Here is a 24,580-nt window from a genome sequence, read left to right as displayed (position 1 = left end):
TATTTGACTTACATTTTTATTTTTTTAATTTTCACTTAATATTTTTTTAAAACATATTATAATAAAAAAAATTCCATTTATATTTTTTGAATTTTCAACTATTTCATTTTTTTTTCATAAACATATTTAAAAAGAAATAGGAATTTAATATCACTTTATTATGAATAATGGTTGTATTGCAAACAGCCAGAGAGACACAGGAAGTGTTTTTCCCCTCGCAGGGAAGTGTCACGTGATCAGAGGACGACGAGGATGCTGGGAGATGTAGTTTCCAGTGCCGCGACTTCCGGGAAGGAGGAAGAGTGAACAGCCCGAGCTGGAGGGGAGTCCGGGGGGCGACAGCTGGATCCCCGGCGGTGGGGGATGGGGAATTGCCTGTCATCCCAGTCCGCTGATGACCTGTCCCTGCTAAATGATTCTGATGGGGCCAGCCTGCCCGGGGAGCCCCCTCCGCCCTACCAGGTGACCGACTGCATTGTGTATACCTTGTATACTGTCACCTCCCCGTATACTGACTCCTCCTACCTGTATACACTGCTCACTGTATACTGACTCCTACCTGTATACACTGCTCCCCGTATATTCACACCTCCACCCTATATACACCGCTCCCCATATACTGACTCCTCCTACCTGTATACACCGCTCCCCATATACTGACTCCTCCTACCTGTATACACCGCTCCCCGTATACTGACTCCTCCTACCTGTATACATCGCTCCCCGTATACTGACACCTCCCTGTATACTGACTCCTCCTACCTGTATACACTGCTCCCCGTATATTCACACCTCCACCCTATATACACCGCTCCCCATATACTGACTCCTCCTACCTGTATACACCGCTCCCCATATACTGACTCCTCCTACCTGTATACACCGCTCCCCGTATACTGACTCCTCCTACCTGTATACACTGCTCCCCGTATACTGACTCCTCCTACCTGTATACACTGCTCCCCGTATACTGTCACCTCCCTGTATACTGACTCCTCCTACCTGTATACACTGCTCCCCGTATACTGACACCTCCCCGTATAATGACTCCTCCTACCTGTATCCACTGCTCCCCATATAATGACTCCTCCTACCTGTATACACTGCTCCCCGTATAATGACTCCTCCTACCTGTATACACTGCTCCCCGTATACTGACTTCTCCCTGTATACACCGCTCCCCATATACTGACTCCTCCTCCCTGTATACATCGCTCCCCGTATACAGACTCCTCCTCCCTGTATACACTGCTCCCCGTATACTGACTCCTCCTCCCTGTATACACTGCTCCCCGTATACTGACTCCTCCTCCCTGTTTACACTGCTCCCCGCATACTGACACCTCCTCCCTGTATACACCGCTCCCCGTATACTGACACCTCCTCCCTGTATACACCGCTCACTCTATACTGACACCTCCTACCTGTATACACCGCTCCCCGTATACTGACTTCTCCTCTCTGTATGCACTGCTCCCCGTATACTGACACCTCCTACCTGTATACACTGCTCCCCGTATACTGACACCTCCTCCTACCTGTATACACTGCTCCCCGTATACTGACACCTCCTCCCTGTATACACCGCTCCCCGTATACTGACACCTCCTCCCTGTATACACCGCTCCCCGTATACTGACACCTCCTCCCTGTATACACCGCTCCCCGTATACTGACACCTCCTACCTGTATACACCGCTCCCCGTATACTGACACCTCCTACCTGTATACACCGCTCCCCGTATACTGACTCCTCCTCCCTGTATACACCGCTCCCTGTATACTGACACCTCCTCCCTGTATATACTGCTCCCCGTATACTGACACCTCCTCCCTGTATACACCGCTCCCCGTATACTGACACCTCCTCCCTGTATACACCGCTCCCCGTATACTGACACCTCCTCCCTGTATACACCGCTCCCCGTATACTGACACCTCCTCCCTGTATACACTGCTCCCCGTATACTGACACCTCCTCCCTGTATACAGACACCTCCTACCTGTATACACTGCTCACTGTATACTGACACCTCCTACCTGTATACACCGCTCCCCGTATACTGACACCTCCTACTTGTATACACTTCTCACTGTATACTGACTCCTCCTACCTGTATACACCGCTCCCCGTATACTCACACCTCCACCCTGTATACACTGCTCCCCATACACTGACACCTCCTCCCTGTATACACCACTCCCTGTATACTGACACCTCCTCCCTGTATACACCGCTCCCTGTATACTGACACCTCCTCCCTGTATACACCGATCCCCGTATACTGACACCTCCTCCCTGTATACACCGATCCCCGTATACTGACACCTCCTCCCTGTATACACCGATCCCCGTATACTGACACCTCCTCCCTGTATACACCGATCCCCGTATACTGACACCTCCTCCCTGTATACACCGATCCCCGTATACTGACACCTCCTTCCTGTATACACCGATCCCCGTATACTGACACCTCCACCCCGTTTACACTGCTCCCCGTATACTGACACCTCCTCCATGTATACACTGCTCCCCGTATACTCACACCTCCACCCTGTATACACTGCTCCCCGTATACTGACACCTCCTACCTGTATACACCGATCCCCGTATACTGACACCTCCTACCTGTATACACCGATCCCCGTATACTGACACCTCCTACCTGTATACACTGCTCCCCGTATACTGACACCTCCTCCCTGTATACACTGCTCCCCGTATACAGACTCCTCCTCCCTGTATACACTGCTCCCCGTATACTGACTCCTCCTCCCTGTTTACACTGCTCCCCGTATACTGACTCCTCCTACCTGTATACACTGCTCCCCGTATACACCGCTCCCCGTATACTCACACCTCCACCCCGTATACACAGCTCCCCGTATACTGACACCTCCTCCCTGTATACACAGCTCCCCGTATACTGACACCTCCTCCCTGTATACACAGTTCCCTGTATACTGACACCTCCTCCCTGTATACACCGATCCCCGTATACTGACACCTACTCCCTGTATACACCGCTCCCCGTATACTGACTTCTCCTCCCTGTATACACCGCTCCCCGTATACTGACTCCTCCTCCCTGTATACACTGCTCCCCGTATACTGACTCCTCCTCCCTGTTTACACTGCTCCCCGTATACTGACTCCTCCTCCCTGTATACTGACACCTCCTCCCTGTATACACTTCTCCCTGTATACTGACACCTCCTACCTGTATACACTGCTCCCTGTATACTGACTTCTCCTCCCTGTATACTGACTTCTCCTCCCTGTATACTGACTTCTCCTCCCTGTATACTGACTTCTCCTCCCTGTATACTGACTTCTCCTCCCTGTATTCTGACACCTGTATACACTTCTCCCTGTATACTGACACCTCCTACCTGTATACACTTCTCCCTGTATACTGACACCTCCTCCCTGTATACACCGCTCCTCGTATACTGACACCTCCTCCCTGTATACACTTCTCCCTGTATACTGACACCTCCTACCTGTATACACCGCTTCCCGTTTCCTGACACCTCCACCCCGTATACACCGCTCCCCGTATACTGACACCTCCTCCCTGTATACACAGCTCCCCGTATACTGACACCTCCTCCCTGTATACACAGCTCCCCGTATACTGACACCTCCTCCCTGTATACACCGCTCCCCGTATACTGACACCTCCTCCCTGTATACACCGCTCCCCGTATACTGACTTCTCCTCCCTGTATACACCGCTCCCCGTATACTGACTTCTCCTCCCTGTATACACCGCTCCCTGTATACTGACACCTCCTCCCTGTATACACCGCTCCCCGTATACTGACTCCTCCTCCCTGTATACATCGCTCCCCGTATACTGACACCTCCTCCCTGTATACAGACACCTCCTACCTGTATACACTGCTCACTGTATACTGACACCTCCTACCTGTATACACTGCTCACTGTATACTGACTCCTCCTACCTGTATACACCGCTCCCCGTATACTCACACCTCCACCCTGTATACACTGCTCCCCATACACTGACACCTCCTCCCTGTATACACCACTCCCTGTATACTGACACCTCCTCCCTGTATACACCCGCTCCCTGTCTACTCACACCTCCTCCCTGTATACACCGCTCCCCGTATACTGACACCTCCTCCCTGTATACACCGATCCCCGTATACTGACACCTCACCTCCTTCCTGTATACACTGCTCCCCGTATACTGACACCTCCACCCCGTATACACTGCTCCCCGTATACTGACACCTCCACCCTGTATACACTGCTCCCCGTATACTCACACCTCCACCCCGTATACACTGCTCCCCGTATACTCACACCTCCACCCCGTATACACTGCTCCCCGTATACTCACACCTCCACCCCGTATACACTGCTCCCCGTATACTGACACCTCCTACCTGTATACACCGATCCCCGTATACTGACACCTCCTACCTGTATACACTGCTCCCCGTATACTGACACCTCCTCCCTGTATACACCGCTCCCTGTATACTGACACCTCCTCCCTGTATACACCGCTCCCTGTATACTGACACCTCCTCCCTGTATACACCACTCCCCGTATACTGACACCTCCTCCCTGTATACACCGCTCCCCGTATACTGACACCTCCTCCCTGTATACACCGCTCCCCGTCTACTGACACCTCCTACCTGTATACACTGCTCCCCGTATACTGACACCTCCTCCCTGTATACACCGCTCCCTGTATACTGACACCTCCTCCCTGTATACACCGCTCCCCGTATACTGACACTTCCTCCCTATATACACCGCTCCCCGTATACTGACACCTCCTACCTGTATACACTGCTCCCCGTATACTGACACTTCCTCCCTATATACACCGCTCCCCGTATACTGACACCTCCTCCCTGTATAAACCGCTCCCCATATACTGACTCCTCCTCCCTGTATACACCGCTCCCCATATACTGACTTCTCCTCCCAGTATACACAGCTCCCCGTATACTGACTCCTCCTCCCTGTATACACTGCTCCCCGTATACTGACCCCTCCTTCCTGTATACACCATTTCCCGTATACACCGCTCCCCATATACTGACACCTCCTCCCTGTATACTGACTCCTCCCTGTATACACCACTCCCCTTATACTGACTCCTCCCTATATACAGGGATGTATTGGACGCCAGCTTGTCCGGCTGGGGAGGCGTCCTTGGCAAAAATTCTGCCAGGGGATCTGGAAATTGGAAGAATCCAGACTACCGATTTCTTGGAACTCCAAACGATCAGACTGTGCCTTGACCACTGGACATATCATCTAAAGGGATGTCCAGTGCGCATTCAATTGGACAATGCCACGGCTGTGGGTTATGTCAATTACCAAAAGAATTGCACAAAAAGTGTCCTGGAGGCTCTTGAGGTAGCCGGCGATCTAAGGTGGGCAGAACAGTTCAATCCAGCCCTGTCCGCCGTACACATTCCCGGGGTGGAAAACTGGCAGGCGTTGGACCAAGGGGAGTGATCCTTCAACCGGAGGGGTTTCATCAGTTGTTTCTCTGGTGGGGCATCCCGAGGTGGATCTGTTGGCATCTCGGCTCAACAGAAAGTTGCAGAAGTTTGTGGCTCGGTCACGGGATCCTCTGGCGGACGCCAGAGACGCGCTGGTGGCCCCGTGGGGTCAGTATCGTCTGATTTACTCCTTGCATTCCTCTCAAGCTTCTGCCAAGACTTCTATGCAGGATCGAAGCAGAAAGGATTCCGGTCATCTTAGTGACTCCGGACTGGCCTCGCCGGGCTTGGAACGCCGATCTGGTGCGGCTGGTCGCCGACGTTCCTTTGAAGCTTCCTCTCAGGGAGGATCTGCTGTCGCAAGGACCAATCTTTCATCCTGCTTTACAGTCGCTGGCTTTGACGGCTTGGCTGTGTAACACCAGGTGCTGATGGATAGAGTTTTATCTGAGTCTGTGATTCCAACACTGTTAAAAACTACAAAATCTACTTCTAGGAAGATCTACCATCGTATCTGGAAGACGTACGTTGTGTGGTGTGAGTCTTTTGAGGTTTAACCTCACTCCTTCTCGGTGGCTCGGATCTTGACCTTCCTTCAACGGGGGGTTAAACAGATATTGGCCTTGAGTACCATCAAGGGCCAGGTGTCGGCTTTGGCGGCCTTCTTCCAACAACCCTTGGCCACACACTCCCTGGTGCGTACCTTTATTCAGGGTGTCTGACATGTGGTTCCTCCAGTGCGGTCACCGTTGCTGCCTTGGAACCTCAACTTGGTGCTTTTGGTCCTCCAGAAGCCTCCCTTTGAGAATTTTTGGGAGATTCCCTTGCTTATGCTGTCTCAGAAGGTGGCTTTTTGGTGACTATGGCCTCTGCGCACAGGGTGTCGGAACTGGCAGGATTATCCTGTCGTTCACCTTACTTGGTGATTCACAGAGATAAGTTGGTTCTTTGCCCCTGTCCGTCTTTCTTCCCAAAGGTTGTCACTGATTTTCATTTGAATGAAGACATTGTGTTGCCCTCCCTGTGTCCCAGGCCAAAACATCCAAAGAAAATTGCCTTGCATCCCTTGGTGTTCCGGGCGATAAAGGTGTACCTGGCAGCTACGGAGTCTTTTAGGAAGTCAGACTCACTATTTGTACTCACAGATGGGCCTCCTAAAGGGTTGTCCTCTTCCTCTGCGACAATTTTCAGATGTATCAGACAGATGGTTATTTAGGCCTATTCCATCAGGGGTCAGGTTCCTCCTTTCCCTGTCGAGGTGCACTCTACTCAGGCACTTAGTGCCTCCTGGGCCTTCCGTCATCAGGCGTTAGTGACACAGGTTTGCAAGGCGGCCACCTGGTTGTCGGTGCACACTTTCACAAAGTTCTATAAGTGGATGTGTTGGCATCTGCGGATGCTTCTTTTAGCCGCAAGGTTTTGGAGGCTGCTGTTTAGAGAACCTGATCCTCTTTGAGGGTGTATTGTTTTTTTTTCAGATGAGCTCGCTATTTTGGTTGAGCTCCTGTATGTACACACACCCCTGTATATTGTTACCTGCTGTATGTACACACACCCCCGTATATTGTTACCTGCTGTATGTACACACACCCCTGTATAGTGTTACCTGCTGTATGTACACACACCCCTGTATATTGTTACCTGCTGTATGTACACACACCCCTGTATATTGTTACCTGCTGTATGTACACACACCCCCGTATATTGTTACCTGCTGTATGTACACACACCCCTGTATACTGTTAGCGGCTGTATGTACACACACCCCTGTATACTGTTAGCGGCTGTATGTATACACACTCCTGTATACTATTGCCTGCTGTATGTACACACACCCCTGTATACTATTGCCTGCTGTATGTACACACACCCCTGTATATTGTTACCTGCTGTATGTACACACACCCCTGTATATTGTTACCTGCTGTATGTACACACACCCCTGTGTAGTGTTACCTGCTGTATGTACACACACCCCTGTGTAGTGTTAGCTGCTGTATGTACACACACCCCTGTGTAGTGTTACCTGCTGTATGTACACACACCCCTGTATACTATTGCCTGCTGTATGTACACACACCCCTGTATACTATTGCCTGCTGTATGTACACACACCCCTGTGTAGTGTTACCTGCTGTATATACACACACCCGTGTGTTGTGTTACCTGCTGTATATACACACACCCGTGTGTTGTGTTACCTGCTGTATGTACACACACCCGTGTGTTGTGTTACCTGCTGTATGTACACACACCCCTGTGTAGTGTTACCTGCTGTATGTACACACACCCCTGTGTAGTGTTACCTACTGTATGTACACACACACCTGTGTAGTGTTACCTTCTGTATGTACACACACCCCTGTATAGTGTTACCTGCTGTATATACACACACCCCTGTATACTATTGCCTGCTGTATGTACACACACCCCTGTATACTGTTAGCTGCTGTATGTACACACACCCCTGTATACTGTTAGCGGCTGTATGTATACACACCCCTGTATACTATTGCCTGCTGTATGTACACACACCCCTGTATACTATTGCCTGCTGTATGTACACACACCCCTGTGTAGTGTTGCCTGCTGTATGTACACACACCCCTGTGTAGTGTTACCTGCTGTATGTACACACACCCCTGTGTAGTGTTACCTGCTGTATGTACACACACCCCTGTGTAGTGTTACCTGCTGTATGTACACACACCCCTGTGTAGTGTTACCTGCTGTATATACACACACCCCTGTATACTATTGCCTGCTGTATGTACACACACCCCTGTATACTGTTAGCTGCTGTATGTACACACACCCCTGTATACTGTTAGCGGCTGTATGTATACACACCCCTGTATACTATTGCCTGCTGTTTGTACACACACCCCTGTATACGGTTTGCTGCTGTATGTACACACACCCCTGTATACTGTTACCTGCTGTATGTACACACCCCGATACCAGAAGCCAGGTGGCAGTGTATATTTTATATGGATGGGTCCCATTATCTGCTACTCACACACAAGCAGGTTCTCTCTGTGACACATTTATGAATTCCACCAATCCAGGCTGGGAGAAGAATATGAACCATTATGTTTAGTAACTGTTAGAAGCTCCTTCAGCAGCCATCAGATCTGAATGTTTTCTGTATTTGTTGATTAGAACGCCGGACACTTTGGTCAGGAGGAATTTTAGATGTAATACTTCCAGTTTGTTGACGTTTTCGGGATTCCGGACTCTCATCAGGTTACACAGCATCTCAATGGGGCTGAGGTCAGACCTTGGCTTTTCCCAGAGAGAATCGTTTAATACAAGACTATAACAAAAATAAAAATGATGCATATGACGCAATGGGGTTGATTTACTAAAACATGTGCAAAATTTGCACGATAGCCAATCATCTTCTAATTTCAGCTTGCTCAATTTTGCACTCTCCAGTTTTATTGAATCTACCCCAATGGCATTTTCCTATACCCTTTGTAACATTAGGGCTCATTCAGCACGCAGGCAGCCCATTGAAGTGGATGCAGACGCAGCAGCTCCACAGTCACTGTCAAAATCTAACACACGGGTGTACAGATCTAAACGCAGACACTGCTCATTCGGATCTGTGCATTTCTTCCTGCCAGAACATGTTCATCCATTATATACAGTGGGTACGGAAAGTATTCAGACCCCCTTAAATTTTTCACTCTTTGTTATATTGCAGCCATTTGCTAAAATCATTTAAGTTCATTCTTCTTCCTCATGAATGTACACATAGCACCCCATACTGACAGAAAAACACAGAATTGTTGACATTGTTGCAGATTTATTAAAAAAGAAAAACTGAAATATCACATGGTCCTAAGTATTCAGACCCTTTGCTCAGTATTTAGTAGAAGCCCCCTTTTGATCTAATATAGCCAGGAGTCTTTTTGGGAAAGATGCAACAAGTCTTTCACACCTGGATTTGGGGATCCTCTGCCATTCCTCCTTGCAGATCCTCTCCAGTTCTGTCAGGTTGGATGGTAAACGTTGGTGGACAGCCATTTTTAGGTCTCTCCAGAGATGCTCAATTGGGTTTAAGTCAGGGCTCTGGCTGGGCCATTCAAGAACAGTCACGGAGTTGTTGTGAAGCCACTCCTTCGTTATTTTAGCTGTGTGCTTAGGGTCATTGTCTTGTTGGAAGGTAAACCTTCGGCCCAGTCTGAGGTCCAGAGCACTCTGGAGAAGGTTTTTGTCCAGGATATCCCTGTACTTGGCCGCATTCATCTTTCCCTCGATTGCAACCAGTCGTCCTGTCCCTGCAGCTGAAAAACACCCCCACAGCATGATGCTGCCACCACCATGCTTCACTGTTGGGACTGTATTGGACAGGTGATGAGCAGTGCCTGATTTTCTCCACACATACCGCTTAGAATTAAGGCCAAAAAGTTCTATTTTGGTCTCATCAGACCAGTGAATCTTATTTCTCACCATCTTGGAGTCCTTCGGGTGTTTTTTAGCAAACTCCATGCGGGCTTTCATGTGTCTTACACTGAGGAGAGGCTTCCGTCGGGCCACTCTGCCATAAAGCCCCGACTGGTGGAGGGCTGCAGTGATGGTTGACTTTCTACAACTTTCTCCCATCTCCTGACTGCATCTCTGGAGCTCAGCCACAGTGATCTTTGGGTTCTTCTTTACCTCTCTCACCAAGGCTCTTCTCCCCCGATAGCTCAGTTTGGCCGGACGGCTAGCTCTAGGAAGGGTTCTGGTCGTCCCAAACGTCTTCCATTTGAGGATTATGGAGGCCACTGTGCTCTTAGGAACCTTAAGTGCAGCAGAAATCTTTTTGTAACCTTGGCCAGATCTGTGCCTTGCCACAATTCTGTCTCTGAGCTCTTCAGGCAGTTCCTTTGACCTCATGATTCTCATTTGCTCTGACATGCATTGTGATCTGGAAGGTCTTATATAGACAGGTGTGTGGCTTTCCTAATCAAATCCAATCAGTATAATCAAACACAGCTGGACTCAAATGAAGGTGTAGCACCATCTCAAGGATGATCAGAAGAATTGGAAAGCACCCGAGTTAAATATATGAGTGTCACAGCAAAGGGTCTGAATACTTAGGACCATGTGATATTTCAGTTTTTCTTTTTTAATAAATCTGCAACAATGTCAACAATTCTGTGTTTTTCTGTCAGTATGGGGTGCTATGTGTACATTCATGAGGAAGAACAATGAACTTAAATGATTTTAGCAAATGGCTGCAATATAACAAAGAGTGAAAAATTTAAGGGGGTCTGAATACTTTCCGTACCCACTGTAGTTGCAGGCAATGTGAAGCAAGTTGTTCATATCATAGTCTCAGCTCCCCTTGCTATACCCTCTCAAAACCCCTTCTCTGTGTTGCTGAGTCACTGCTGGAAGTAGGAGCAGGAGGAACGGGATCTGCTGAGTCGCAGTTGACGGGTTGAGCTGGGAGATACAGAGTTAGGGCTCTGGCACATGGCCTTACATTATGGCATATGGTCATACAGAGTGAAATAGGCCTGTTTTTTAGGTGCCTGGGAGCCACAGCTGCAGCGTAATTTCGCTGCTTGAGATGCATTATAGAAAATTTTAGGGCCCCTTTCACACTTGTGCGACCTAATTCGTGTGATTTTTTTTCCTGCCATTTTGGCTGGACTTGAAGCAATGCCTGCGTAATCTTGAGGTCTATGGACCTCAAAACATATCAGTCAGACCAAAGTAGTGCAGGGACTACTTTGAAGTTGTCGCACAGATATGAACGTTACTCATTGGAAATCATGGAGTACGACTTGGCATGGCATTTGGCATGCGAAAGTGTGAAAGAGGCCTAAGAAAAAAAAAATCATTTTTTTTGTGTACCTGCAATGCAGAATTACACTCTTATGGCAGATTAGATGTACTGCATGCTTTAGAGAAGGTTCCACCATCTTGTTCTGATGTCACTGTCATGCTTTATTTCAGGAACGGGAGTCGGTGCCTGTTTACCATCCCACACCCAGCCAGACCCGTCTAGCCACCCAGCTGACTGAGGAGGAACAAGTGTGGATTGCGCAGAGGATGGGTCTAATTCAGCATTTACCGAAAGGCAGATATGACTCTGGATCTGAGCCCTCGGAGAAGAAGCTGAAAGAGTTAGTGTTATAGCGACAGAATCGCATGTTCTCATTATCTCTTCATGAGAGTTATCCCTGTATCTGGACTCCCAGTATTTGCATTGTTTTGGCTGCTTTAATACTGAAGCGATGTAGCTTGGTTTCTTTGTAATGCACAGGCTAGTGATAGTCCTGACAATAGCTACCGCTGGAAAAAAAAAAAATGAAAAACATATTCAGAACTACGCATGCACATTTTTGTACTGTATTGTCGTATCGTTAAAGCGGAGTTCCGGCCTCGGAAACGTTTTTTTAGATCAAAATATCCCCGGGATAGTCAGGGCTGGTGCATTTCATAATGGATAGCCTCTGAACTGTCCCAGGTTGCACTTACCTTTTAGAAGAAATACTTACCTTGAAAATGTCTTGTCCAGCGCTGACATCTCAGGTTTGGGCAGCTGAAGCCGGAGCGTCCTCTTCGGTGTCAGAATGCCCTGCACCGGCCCGCTCGTCACTTCCGGGGCAGGTGCTTCATCCCTGCACGCCCAGAAGCTGTTCAGCAGGGAATGACGTGCCTGGACCAGAACTGACGAGTGGGGCCGGTGCAGGTGCATTGACTCCTGGGAGCGATGACGTTAAGCTCCCAGGAGTCAATGCAAGCAGGAAGAGACGGCGCGCGGGCCGCGGCTGCGGAGGGAGGAAGGGAAGAAAGGTAAGTATATTTTCTTCATTAACAAGGTAAGTAAACAAAAAAAAAAATCGGGACTATCCATTTCTTTTTCAGGTGACCTAGAGCAAGCGGATGGCCCAGCGGATGGTTTTTGAGGCCGGAACTCCACTTTAATAGCAGCCAGTATAGCTGTATACAGTCATTATCGCAGTATAACTGTCAGTACAGAAAAATATTTAACCTTCCAAAAATTCAGGGTGCTCCTAACTTGCTGTAGTGAACTGACAGTACTACACTAAAGTCCTAGGCAGTGTTTTCACCCAGAGCTACAGAACATACCCTGCCCTCCAAACCTATTTAAAGTGGTAGTAAACTCACTTTTTTTTAATCCTATACCTACAGGTAAGCCTATAATAAAGCTTACCTGTAGGTACTGTGAATATCTTCTAAACTTGCACAGTTTAGGAGATATTCAGAGTGCATGCAGCCAATTACATCACCAGCACATGCGCTCTGAATGCCCGGCTTACAGTGCCAGACCTTCAGAGCCCATGCCAGAAAAGTGACATCTCCCCCCCCGGCTACTCATGTAGACGGAAGCTGCAAACCCGGAAGAAATATCGGGAGAAGATGTCAGCCGTCTCAGCGGTGACATTGTGGCGCTGGAGTGCTTCTTCGTTCTCAGGTAAGTTTATCATAATTTGCTAGTATGCAATACATACTAGCACATTATGACATTGCCATGCAGGGATTTTTTTTTTTTTTAGTCACCTGCAGTTTGCAACCGCTTTACCAGGGGGAATGTGTTCTGTAGCCCAGCACGGGAGAAGTGGGCAAGGCTGATAATATTTGTTTGGTGGGCAAGTCTGATAATATTTGTTTGGGATTTCTGTACAGCAAGGGAAGCACTGTTAGCGCAGTACAGGATGTTAGGAGCTCACTGGATTTCTGGCAGGATAAGCTTGTTTTCTGTACTTTTCAGTGGTTTAATGAGACAAAACATGGGGACATTTGAATGAATTGCAGTGATCTACTACAACAGATTTTGCCCACACATATACTTTAAAGTGATTCTTAAAGTGGAGTTCCACCCTAATTTAATACTTACCTCCATCTTCTTGCTCCGGGTCACCTGAAAAAGAAATGGATAATCGCATATTTTTTTTTTTTTTTACTTACCTCGTAGCGAAGAAAAAATACTTACCTTACTTCCTCCTTCCTCGGCCGCGGCCCGTCGTCCCTTCCTGGCTCTGCAATGATTCCTGGGAGCTGAACGTCATCGCTCCCAGGAATCATTGCGCCTGCACCGGCCCCGACGTCAGTTCCGGGTCGCGCGCGTCATCCCCTTCTAAACAGCTTCTGGGCATGCCCAGAAGCTGTAGAGGGATGACGCGCGCGACCCGGAAGTGACGTCGGGGCCGGCGCAGAGCATCGTGGGACCGAAGAAGGCGGAAGAAGACGCCGAAGGGGATCTCGCTGGCTTCAAGCTGCCCACATCTGAGATGGCAGCGCTGGACAAGACGTTTTCAAGGTAAGTATTTGTCCTAACAGGTAAGTGCAACCCGGGACAGATCAGAGGCTAGCCATTATGGAATGCACTAGCCCTGACTGTCCCGGGGGTATTTAAAAAAAAAATCCAGGGTGGAACTCCGCTTTAAGCTGGATACACACTATACAACTTTTGTTGTTTGATTTCGTTTAGATTTACCTTCAACTATGAAGTGCAGGGGCCTGCCTGATTGCATACAAATTGAAAGTGTTTAGGTTTGGCCTCGTGTTTGGTAAAGCTAAAGGAAAAAAAATCTAAAGACAATTGTATAGTGTGTATCCAGCTTAAAGGCAAAAGGCTGAGACAGCACCATTGGCGCCCGCTGCTGTCAATCAGTCAGCAAGCAAATGAGGGGATAGAGGGGGCACACAGGCAGAGCAGCAGCTCGGCTCAGTTGCCCCCATAGCAAGCTGTTTGCTATGGGGGCACTTGGCAAGAGGGAGGAGCCAGAGAAGAGGAGGATCTGGGCTGCTCTGTGCAAGACCACTGTACAGGGCAGGTAAGTATGGTATATTTGTTATTTTTAAACAAAAAAATACAATACATTAATATCACTTTAATTATCCATTTAATGCACATCATCCACAGACTTGTGCACTGGTAAACCTACCCCAGGCTGTATAAACTTAGGGCCATGTCACACTAGAGATCCTGTTGCTGGTGACTGCGTGCTTAACAACAGGATCTCTAACTAGTAGTGGTGCACCGAAATGGAAATTGTGGACCGAAACCAAAAATTAAGGATTTAAAAATTGGCTTTAAACCTAAACCGAAATGGACAGTTTTAAAAAAAATATTTATTTATTTATATATATATATATATATATATATATATATATATATATATATATATATATATATATATATAATTGTATGCAAAAAAAATATGCGCTAGATATAAATCCTATACAAACAAACATAAGTGATAGATAATAAATCAACTGCTAGCATGGGCCAATAGACAAAACACCCCAAATAATCAATATACATATAGTGCAGCGCTATCAAATAATGATGACAATGCAACACAAAATGAATGTGACAATAAGTTCCAGTTGATCAGATAAAAGTCCATGAAAGTTTAGAAATAAAATAAAGAAAAAGAATCAGAAGAGCATGTTCTACAAAAGGAAAGGCCACAGATGAAAGCATGCATAGGAGAGCCAGCTTCCCCAGATCCTTTGTGTGCAGCACCAACAATATAAAAAATGGCAGCTTACCAGAATGTGTTGGTTTCCAATTTTATAGAAAAGCCAAATGTGCTGTAGGGAGAAATCTTCCCAAACACAACCATGCCGGCACTGGCAATCTTGGTGTGCTTCAAATCAGAGTATCATTCCCGATGTGTGCCCAACTCTGATCCTCCCCAACCTCCGCTAACTCACTATTCTCAATTTTCATGTTTTCTTTATCTTATTTCTGAACCTTTATGGACGTTTATCTGATCAATTGTATTGTATACATCTTTTTAATTAAGACCACAAGTTTATTTTCGGCTATTATCTGCATCTTTTTTTTTTTTTCTATTGGGCAAAACGCGCTAACTTTATTTTAGGGCCTATATCGGTGCATCCCTACTAACAAGAGCAATTACCTGCTTCTATGGCATCACTCCCTTGCTGAAACTTGCAGAATCTCAGCTGACATTAAGGGAGCAATGATGGACTGACACTTTGGTGGTATGACCAGTGAGGAAGTCATGCAGTGGTAGAAGGCTCTTTCTACTCTTTTTATCAATCCCATCACTGGGGAGGTGCCTCCAGCGACAGGATTGCTGCAGTGACATGGGTCTTGGGGTTATCTAATAGCATTATTCAAAGTAATCTGCTTTCAGTAGCATGAGCTCTGCTCTGCAATTAGCTGCTTACATCAGGGAAAGGGGAAAATTGCTTCCAGTCTTAAATATTCAGTAGCGTGTTAAAAACAAATGTGGAAATTGTAAACGCTTTCAGCGTGAAAAATAGTTTTCTGCTGTGCAGTTGACAAAATACACCTGTCATGAGAGAGCATTTTCGATTTATCTGTTTTCAGAATGGTAGTTTCTTGGCTGTCATGCTGTTATAATGTCTTCAATGCTTTATGAATCACTCACCAGAAACAAGTGTAGGGGTGTGATATACCGCCACTTTTCTAAAGCTGATCTCTGGAATACCATCAGAAAAACTCTTCAAGCCTTCCTATTGATAACTTTTTTTCTAGCTACGGTCTATATTTTGTCCTAAAACACCAAATGCAAGCAAATACTGAATATACTGTATAAGGACCTCGCTGATTTACTTTCCTGCCTTCCCAGGCCATGTGGGTGGAGGAAAACCCAGAGGCACTGCACATCATTGCCCCCATCTTTCAGCCACTCACAATGAGCTACACATCTCATTAAACTTTGAGACTCGGACTACACAGGGGCATTGGGGCTACTGGTCACCCTGCTGAGAATATAGCAGCCACTAGGGTCTGGTCTCCTGGACAGGAAATGACACACAAAGTCACAGAATTGTGGCTGAGGGAGGATCACAGGATAATACTCAAGGTCAATGAAGCTAATACTAAGGCTAGTTGTATGGGTGCCTAACAGACTGCTGAAACTAGCCAGAGTGGGCTTTGTTGGAAATTTAATGAAGCAGATTACAGCCTGGCATCTTTAGATGGAGGACAGCAATAGCAGCCCTTGTACTTCTCTTATAACAGTTGTACTTTATTGCAGCTCAGTTGTTCTAGGTCAGGGATCTCTAAACTTTCTAAACAAAGGGCCAGTTTACTGTGCTTTAGACTTCAGGGGGCTCGACTGTGAACAGTGAAAGTAGAAAATGTCTTGGGGTCAGTGGGAGTAAACAGTACTCCATCTTTGGTATAAGGGGGAGAAATAGTGTTCCCATCATTGGTGTCACTGGGGGGAGTAGTGCCTCATCATTGGTGTCAGTTAGAGGAATAGTGCCCCATCGTTTCTGTAAGTGGGAATAATAGTGCCCTATCATTGCTATCAGTGGGAGGAATAGTGCCTCTTCTTGCTGTCAGTGGGAGGAATAGTGCCTCTCCTTGCTGTCAGTGGGAGGAATAGTGCCTCTCCTTGCTGTCAGTGGGAGGAATAGTGCCTCTCCTTGCTGTCAGTGGGAGGAATAGTGCCTCTCCTTGCTGTCAGTGGGAGGAATAGTGCCCCATCATTGGTGTCTGTGGGAAGAATAGTGCCCCATCATTGGTGTCTGTGGGAAGAATAGTGCCCCATCATTGGTGTCTGTGGGAAGAATAGTGCCCCATCGTTGCTGTCAGTGGGAGGAATAGTGCCCCATCGTTGCTGTCAGTGGGAGGAATAGTGCCCCATCGTTGCTGTCAGTGGGAGGAATAGTGCTGCATTGTTGCTGTCAGTGGGAGGAATAGTGCCGCATTGTTGCTGTCAGTGGGAGGAATAGTGCCCCATCATTAGTGTCAGTGGGAGAAATAGTGCCCCATCGTTGGTGTCAGAGGGAGGAATAGTGCCCCATCATTGGTGTCAGTGGGAAGAACAATGCCCCCTCGTTGCTGTCAGTAGGAGGAATAGTGCCTCTCCTTGCTGTCAGTAGGAGGAATAGTGCCTCTCCTTGCTGTCAGTGGGAGGAATAGTGCCTCTCCTTGCTGTCAGTGGGAGGAATAGTGCCCCATCGTTGCTGTCAGTGGGAGGAATAGTGCCCCATCGTTGCTGTCAGTGGGAGGAATAGTGCCCCATCGTTGGTGTCAGTGGGAGGAATAGTGCCCCATCCTTGGTGTCAGTGGGAGGAATAGTGCCCCATCGTTGGTGTCAGTGGGAAGAATAGTGCCCCATCGTTGGTGTCAGTGGGAAGAACAGTGCCCCATCGTTGCTGTCAGTAGGAGGAATAGTGCCTCTCCTTGCTGTCAGTGGGAGGAATAGTGCCCCATCGTTGCTGTCAGTGGGAGGAATAGTGCCCCATCGTTGGTGTCAGTGGGAGGAATAGTGCCCCATCGTTGGTGTCAGTGGGAGGAATAGTGCCCCATCGTTGGTGTCAGTGGGAGGAATAGTGCCCCATCGTTGGTGTCAGTGGGAGGAATAGTGCCCCATCGTTGGTGTCAGTGGGAGGAATAGTGCCCCATTGTTGGTGTCAGTGGGAGGAATAGTGCCCCATTGTTGGTGTCAGTGGGAAGAATAGTGCCCCATCGTTGGTGTCAGTGGGAAGAATAGTGCCCCATTGTTGGTGTCAGTGGGAGGAATAGTGCCCCTTTGTTGGTGTCAGTGGGAAGAATAGTGCCCCATCGTTGGTGTCAGTGGGAAGAATAGTGCCCCATCGGTGTCAGTGGGAGGAATAGTGCCCCATCGTTGCTGTCATAGGGGAGAATAGTGCCCCAAGGGCCAGATAAAGATAATCTACTCCTAATGTCTACTACTTTAAAGAAGAATTTTCACCACACATTTTCTATATGCTGTTCCCCCCCTCCCCTCCCCTCCCCTCCCCCATGGCACAAAGTGCATATAACACTTGATTCAGTTTCAATTGAAGTAGATCCACTGACAGTACACCCACCCCATCTTGGCCCGGCCAATCAATAAGAGCTGAAGATTATAATCTGGAAGAAGACCTGCCGAAGATGTTTCCTGTCAACAGGGAGCTCCTGGACACTGCATCACTGGAGTGGAGGGGAGTATAGTTCCGCTTTAAAAAGAAATTTCCTACAACTTAAAGTGGAACTTTAGTCAAAAAAATTAAGTCCTGCTAGATCACTTCAGGCTGCCTCCTTTTGCAGGTATAGCGATGTAAAGCATTAAAAGTAAGTGCCTATACTGTTTAAAATCCAGTAATACACTGTCTTCCCCTGCTCTGCACATGCTCATTTGCTTTCCATTTTTAGGCACTGCTGAGTTTGTAAAGGCCGATCTGCTGACAGCCTTAAGTGCTGGGTCACACTTGTGCAAAACGGGAAGGCTGCGAATTCGCAGCCTTCCCGCATCACAAACGCACATCTGGCAGTTCACACTGCCATATGCGATACGCAGGGGGTGTCAATGAAATGTTAACGACACCCCCAGTTTGATCGCATATTGCAGTGCGATCTGACAGTTCGCGCAGGATCGGATCGCACAAGTGTGAACCACTGTGCGATCCGATCCTGATGCGGCTGGAAAAAAAGGGTCATGTTTGGTGCGGATACAGTGCGAATTCAGCCATACAAAGTGTAGGAGCAGTGCGTTCCGAATTACATGCGATCGGCGCACTCGCTATAGTGTGAACCGGCCCTAAAGCTGGATGAAACCCTCCTATCCTTTACAGCAAAGAAAGCTGTTTGATCTGCAACTGCCACGGTACTGCACGTGTGATCAGTTATGACTCCATCCATTTGATGGTTTGACACAGGGGCGTAACTACAGGGGTTGCAGGGGTTGCAATCGATACCGGGCCCCATGCTCCAGGGGGCCCGGTAGCAAACCAGTGGGTGAACTTCCAGGATCGCAAAGGTCACACTTGCAACCGGACCCTGGCATTGCACCACTGTGGGGAGGCCCCAAGATTGCAGGAAGGGGGCCCACTGCAGAACTTGTGAAAGAATCCTGCTGCGGGACCGTAATAAAAGGCCATGCAACGAGTGTAAAGAGCCCCAGGATTAGTGGGAAGAGCCCTGGGCTTGAAGGTAAGGGCCCCGGCCAGGGGTCTGGGGGGCCCTTCATGGTTTCTTGCATCAGGGCCCTGAAGGTTCTAGTTACGCCTCTGCTTTGACAGTTTGGTTTAGGGCGCAAGAATATGTGACAGTAAGCAATTCCAGCATTCCAGGAATGTAACTGTTTATTTTAAACCAATAAATTGATGCTTTATAATTTACTGCTGTTCAGGGGCTCTGGGCTTCAGCAGAATGGCAGCCTCCAGGAAAAAGAAACAAGCAACGCTGGAGGCAATTTACAGCCCACACTAATTTTGGTAGTGAAATGTATGTTCCTTGCTAAAGAACATTATTTTTTATCACGTTGTTATGGGTAAAGTTCCACTTTAATAAAATAATAATAATACAAATGTATTATTAAAACCATAACAACCAATAAAGTAACACAATAAAGCTTTCCCCCAAACTCTATTTTACTTCACCCAAAATTAGAAAAATGCCTTTAGATACACTAATAAAGCAAGAGAATGTAGATGGTGGTCAGATTAGTGCAGATCAGTACCGTTTGTTGATAAGTCTTGTATTTTTATATTTCATATTTTTTGTATTTTAATGCCCATGCATGCAGGGTTTATGTCTTTGCGCAAGCTTGTGTTGTTATTGATACAGCTCATCCATCAGGTTTTTTTTTTTTTTGTTTCTTCTGTGCAGGTGCGTGATCTGTATGCTGGACTTTGTCACCGGTGATCCAATACGCTTCCTGCCTTGTATGCACATTTACCATATGGAATGTATAGATGACTGGCTTATGCGCTCCTTCACATGTCCATCATGCATGGAGCCTGTGGATGCTGCACTGCTGTCTTCCTATGAGACAAACTGATTGGAAAAGGGGTCACCCTGGATTTTCCGGCACCATGGCTTCTGTCGATCAAGTAACCTACTTTGGAAAGGGCTTGTTTACATCTGCTGGTCACTGTCCTTAGGCGCCTGGCGCAAACCTGTATAAGAATGGTTTGCTGGTTAGGAATAGATGAAGTGCTGCTGCTAAAAAGTCATGTGAATTACCTTTCCAGAGTCACCAGGTGAAAGAAAATAAATGAAAACATAAAAAACCCCTCCATCAGTGAAAACAACTTAAGAGGAGGAGGAGACTTTGTGTACTACATTTTTTTCATCTCGTTCAGCTCTTCATTGTGGTCTTCACCAATCTAGACACTTCCATGCAAGCTTTGTTTGCTCTTCTTAATGAGAGAACTTTTTTTATTCTTCAATAATGGGGGTTAAATGTCTCTTAATTCAGATACCAAATAGATCCCTGAGCAACTCTAGAGACTGAGGTGTGTGCATGTAAATAAGGGCAAACTGCTGGCCAGTCTAGAGAGATGCACACATTTCAGGAGGAATGAGGTTTTGGGTGAGAAAGTACTACCTGCAATGGGCTGGGGTTATCTTGTTCCTTAGACCGTAGGGAGACACCGTCCCCGGTGGATGAGGGTTATCTTCTATCTTGCACTGTAGAGAGACCCTGACTGTGATGGGTTGGGGTTATCGTCTACCTTGGACAGTAGATCGACACCGCCTCTGATTGGTTAGGGTTATCTTCTACCTTGACGAGTAGAGAGACACCACCTGCGATAGGTTGGGGTTAATTTCTACTTCGGACAGTTAAGCAACACCACCTCTGATGGGTTGGGGTTATCTTCTACCTTGGACAATAGAGAGACACCGCCTGTGATGGGTTGGGGTTAATTTCTATTTTGGACAGTTGAGCGACGCCGCTCCTCATGGGTTGGGGTTATCTTCTACCTTGGAAGGTAGAGAGACACTGCCTGTGATGGGTTGGGGTTATTTTCTTCCTTGGACAGTAGAGGGACACCACATCTGATGGGTTGGGGTTATCTTCTACCTTGGGCAGTAGAGACACACTGCCTGTTATGGGTTGGGGTTATTTTCTTCCTTGGACAGTAGAGGGACACCACCTCTGATGGGTTGGGGTTATCTTCTATCTTGGACAGTAGAGAGACACTGCCTGTTATGGGTTGGGGTTATTTTCTTCCTTGGACAGTAGAGCGACCCCACCTCTGATGGGTTGGAGTTATCTTCTATATTGGACAGTAGGGAGACACTGCCTGCAATGGGTTGGGGTTATCTTCTATCTTGGACAGTAGAGAGACACCGCCTGTGATGGATTGGGGTTACCTTCTACCTTGGACAGTAGAGAGACACCGCCTGCAATGAGTTGGGGTTATCTTCTATCCTGGACAGTAGAGAGACACCACCTCTGACGGGGTGGGGTTATTTTCTACCTTGGGCAGTAGAGAGACACTGCCTGTGATGGGTTGGGGTTATTTTCTTCCTTGGACCGTAGAGGGACACCACCTCTGATGGGTTGGGGTTATCTTCTATCTTGGACAGTAGAGAGACACTGCCTGTGATGGGTTGGGGTTATTTTCTTCCTTGGACAGTAGAGGGACACCACCTCTGATGGGTTGGAGTTATCTTCTATTTTGGACAGTAGAAAGACACTGTCTGCAATGGGTTGGGGTTATCTTCTATCTTGGACAGTAGAGAGACACCACCTCTGATGGATTGGCGTTATCTTCTATCCTTGACAGTAGAGAGACACCACCTCTGATGGGTTGGGGTTATCTTCTATCTTGGACAGTAGAGAGACACTGCCTGTTATGGGTTGGGGTTATTTTCTTCCTTGGACAGTAGAGCGACCCCACCTCTGATGGGTTGGAGTTATCTTCTATATTGGACAGTAGGGAGACACTGCCTGCAATGGGTTGGGGTTATCTTCTATCTTGGACAGTAGAGAGACACCGCCTGTGATGGATTGGGGTTACCTTCTACCTTGGACAGTAGAGAGACACCGCCTGCAATGAGTTGGGGTTATCTTCTATCCTGGACAGTAGAGAGACACCACCTCTGAAGGGTTGGGGTTATCTTCTATCTTGGACAGTAGAGAGACACTGCCTGTTATGGGTTGGGGTTATTTTCTTCCTTGGACAGTAGAGCGACCCCACCTCTGATGGGTTGGAGTTATCTTCTATATTGGACAGTAGGGAGACACTGCCTGCAATGGGTTGGGGTTATCTTCTGTCTTGGACAGTAGAGAGACACCGCCTGTGATGGATTGGGGTTACCTTCTACCTTGGACAGTAGAGAGACACCGCCTGCAATGAGTTGGGGTTATCTTCTATCCTGGACAGTAGAGAGACACCACCTCTGATGGGGTGGGGTTATTTTCTACCTTGGGCAGTAGAGAGACACTGCCTGTGATGGGTTGGGATTATTTTCTTCCTTGGACCGTAGAGGGACACCACATCTGATGGGTTGGGGTTATCTTCTATCTTGGACAGTAGAGAGACACCGCCTGTGATGGATTGGGGTTACCTTCTACCTTGGACAGTAGAGAGACACCGCCTGCAATGAGTTGGGGTTATCTTCTATCCTGGACAGTAGAGAGACACCACCTCTGATGGGTTGGGGTTATCTTCTATCTTGGACAGTAGAGAGACACTGCCTGTTATGGGTTGGGGTTATTTTCTTCCTTGGACAGTAGAGCGACCCCACCTCTGATGGGTTGGAGTTATCTTCTATATTGGACAGTAGGGAGACACTGCCTGCAATGGGTTGGGGTTATCTTCTGTCTTGGACAGTAGAGAGACACCGCCTGTGATGGATTGGGGTTACCTTCTACCTTGGACAGTAGAGAGACACCGCCTGCAATGAGTTGGGGTTATCTTCTATCCTGGACAGTAGAGAGACACCACCTCTGATGGGTTGGGGTTATCTTCTATCTTGGACAGTAGAGAGACACTGCCTGTTATGGGTTGGGGTTATTTTCTTCCTTGGACAGTAGAGCGACCCCACCTCTGATGGGTTGGAGTTATCTTCTATATTGGACAGTAGGGAGACACTGCCTGCAATGGGTTGGGGTTATCTTCTGTCTTGGACAGTAGAGAGACACCGCCTGTGATGGATTGGGGTTACCTTCTACCTTGGACAGTAGAGAGACACCGCCTGCAATGAGTTGGGGTTATCTTCTATCCTGGACAGTAGAGAGACACCACCTCTGATGGGGTGGGGTTATTTTCTACCTTGGGCAGTAGAGAGACACTGCCTGTGATGGGTTGGGATTATTTTCTTCCTTGGACCGTAGAGGGACACCACATCTGATGGGTTGGGGTTATCTTCTATCTTGGACAGTAGAGAGACACCGCCTGTGATGGATTGGGGTTACCTTCTACCTTGGACAGTAGAGAGACACCGCCTGCAATGAGTTGGGGTTATCTTCTATCCTGGACAGTAGAGAGACACCACCTCTGATGGGTTGGGGTTATCTTCTATCTTGGACAGTAGAGAGACACTGCCTGTTATGGGTTGGGGTTATTTTCTTCCTTGGACAGTAGAGCGACCCCACCTCTGATGGGTTGGAGTTATCTTCTATATTGGACAGTAGGGAGACACTGCCTGCAATGGGTTGGGGTTATCTTCTGTCTTGGACAGTAGAGAGACACCGCCTGTGATGGATTGGGGTTACCTTCTACCTTGGACAGTAGAGAGACACCGCCTGCAATGAGTTGGGGTTATCTTCTATCCTGGACAGTAGAGAGACACCACCTCTGATGGGGTGGGGTTATTTTCTACCTTGGGCAGTAGAGAGACACTGCCTGTGATGGGTTGGGATTATTTTCTTCCTTGGACCGTAGAGGGACACCACATCTGATGGGTTGGGGTTATCTTCTACCTTGGGCAGTAGAGACACACTGCCTGTGATGGGTTGGGGTTATCTTCTACCTTGGGCAGTAGAGACACACTGCCTGTGATGGGTTGGGGTTATTTTCTTCCTTGGACAGTAGAGGGACACCACCTCTGATGGGTTGGGGTTATCTTCTATCTTGGACAGTAGAGAGACACTGCCTGTGATGGGTTGGGGTTATTTTCTTCCTTGGACAGTAGAGGGACACCACCTCTGATGGGTTGGAGTTATCTTCTATTTTGGACAGTAGAAAGACACTGTCTGCAATGGGTTGGGGTTATCTTCTATCTTACAGTAGAGAGACACCACCTCTGATGGATTGGCGTTATCTTCTATCCTGGACAGTAGAGAGACACCACCTCTGATGGGGTGGGGTTAGTTTCTACCTTGGGCAGTAGACTGACAGCACCTCTAAAGGGTT

At 47.7% G+C, this 24,580-nt stretch overlaps 1 protein-coding gene across 1 annotated transcript; it reads left to right on the top strand.

Moving 5' to 3' along the window:
• The first annotated feature begins 249 nt into the window (after positions 1-249).
• Positions 250-21,653, top strand: LOC309555065 (RING finger protein 11-like). The gene is made up of 5 exons (XM_082256888.1): positions 250-462; positions 11,459-11,628; positions 20,100-20,955; positions 21,206-21,235; positions 21,487-21,653. The coding sequence occupies exons 1-3, from the start codon at positions 364-366 to the stop codon at positions 20,269-20,271; spliced, it is 441 nt and encodes a 146-aa protein (XP_082113014.1). The 5' UTR covers positions 250-363; the 3' UTR covers positions 20,272-20,955; positions 21,206-21,235; positions 21,487-21,653.
• The last annotated feature ends 2,927 nt before the right edge of the window (positions 21,654-24,580 follow it).

Source organism: Pelophylax lessonae (assembly GCF_965119305.1).
Source record: "Pelophylax lessonae genome assembly, chromosome: 4".
NCBI classification, from domain to species: Eukaryota; Metazoa; Chordata; class Amphibia; order Anura; family Ranidae; genus Pelophylax; species Pelophylax lessonae.
This window is presented reverse-complemented; position numbering and strand designations above follow the sequence as displayed.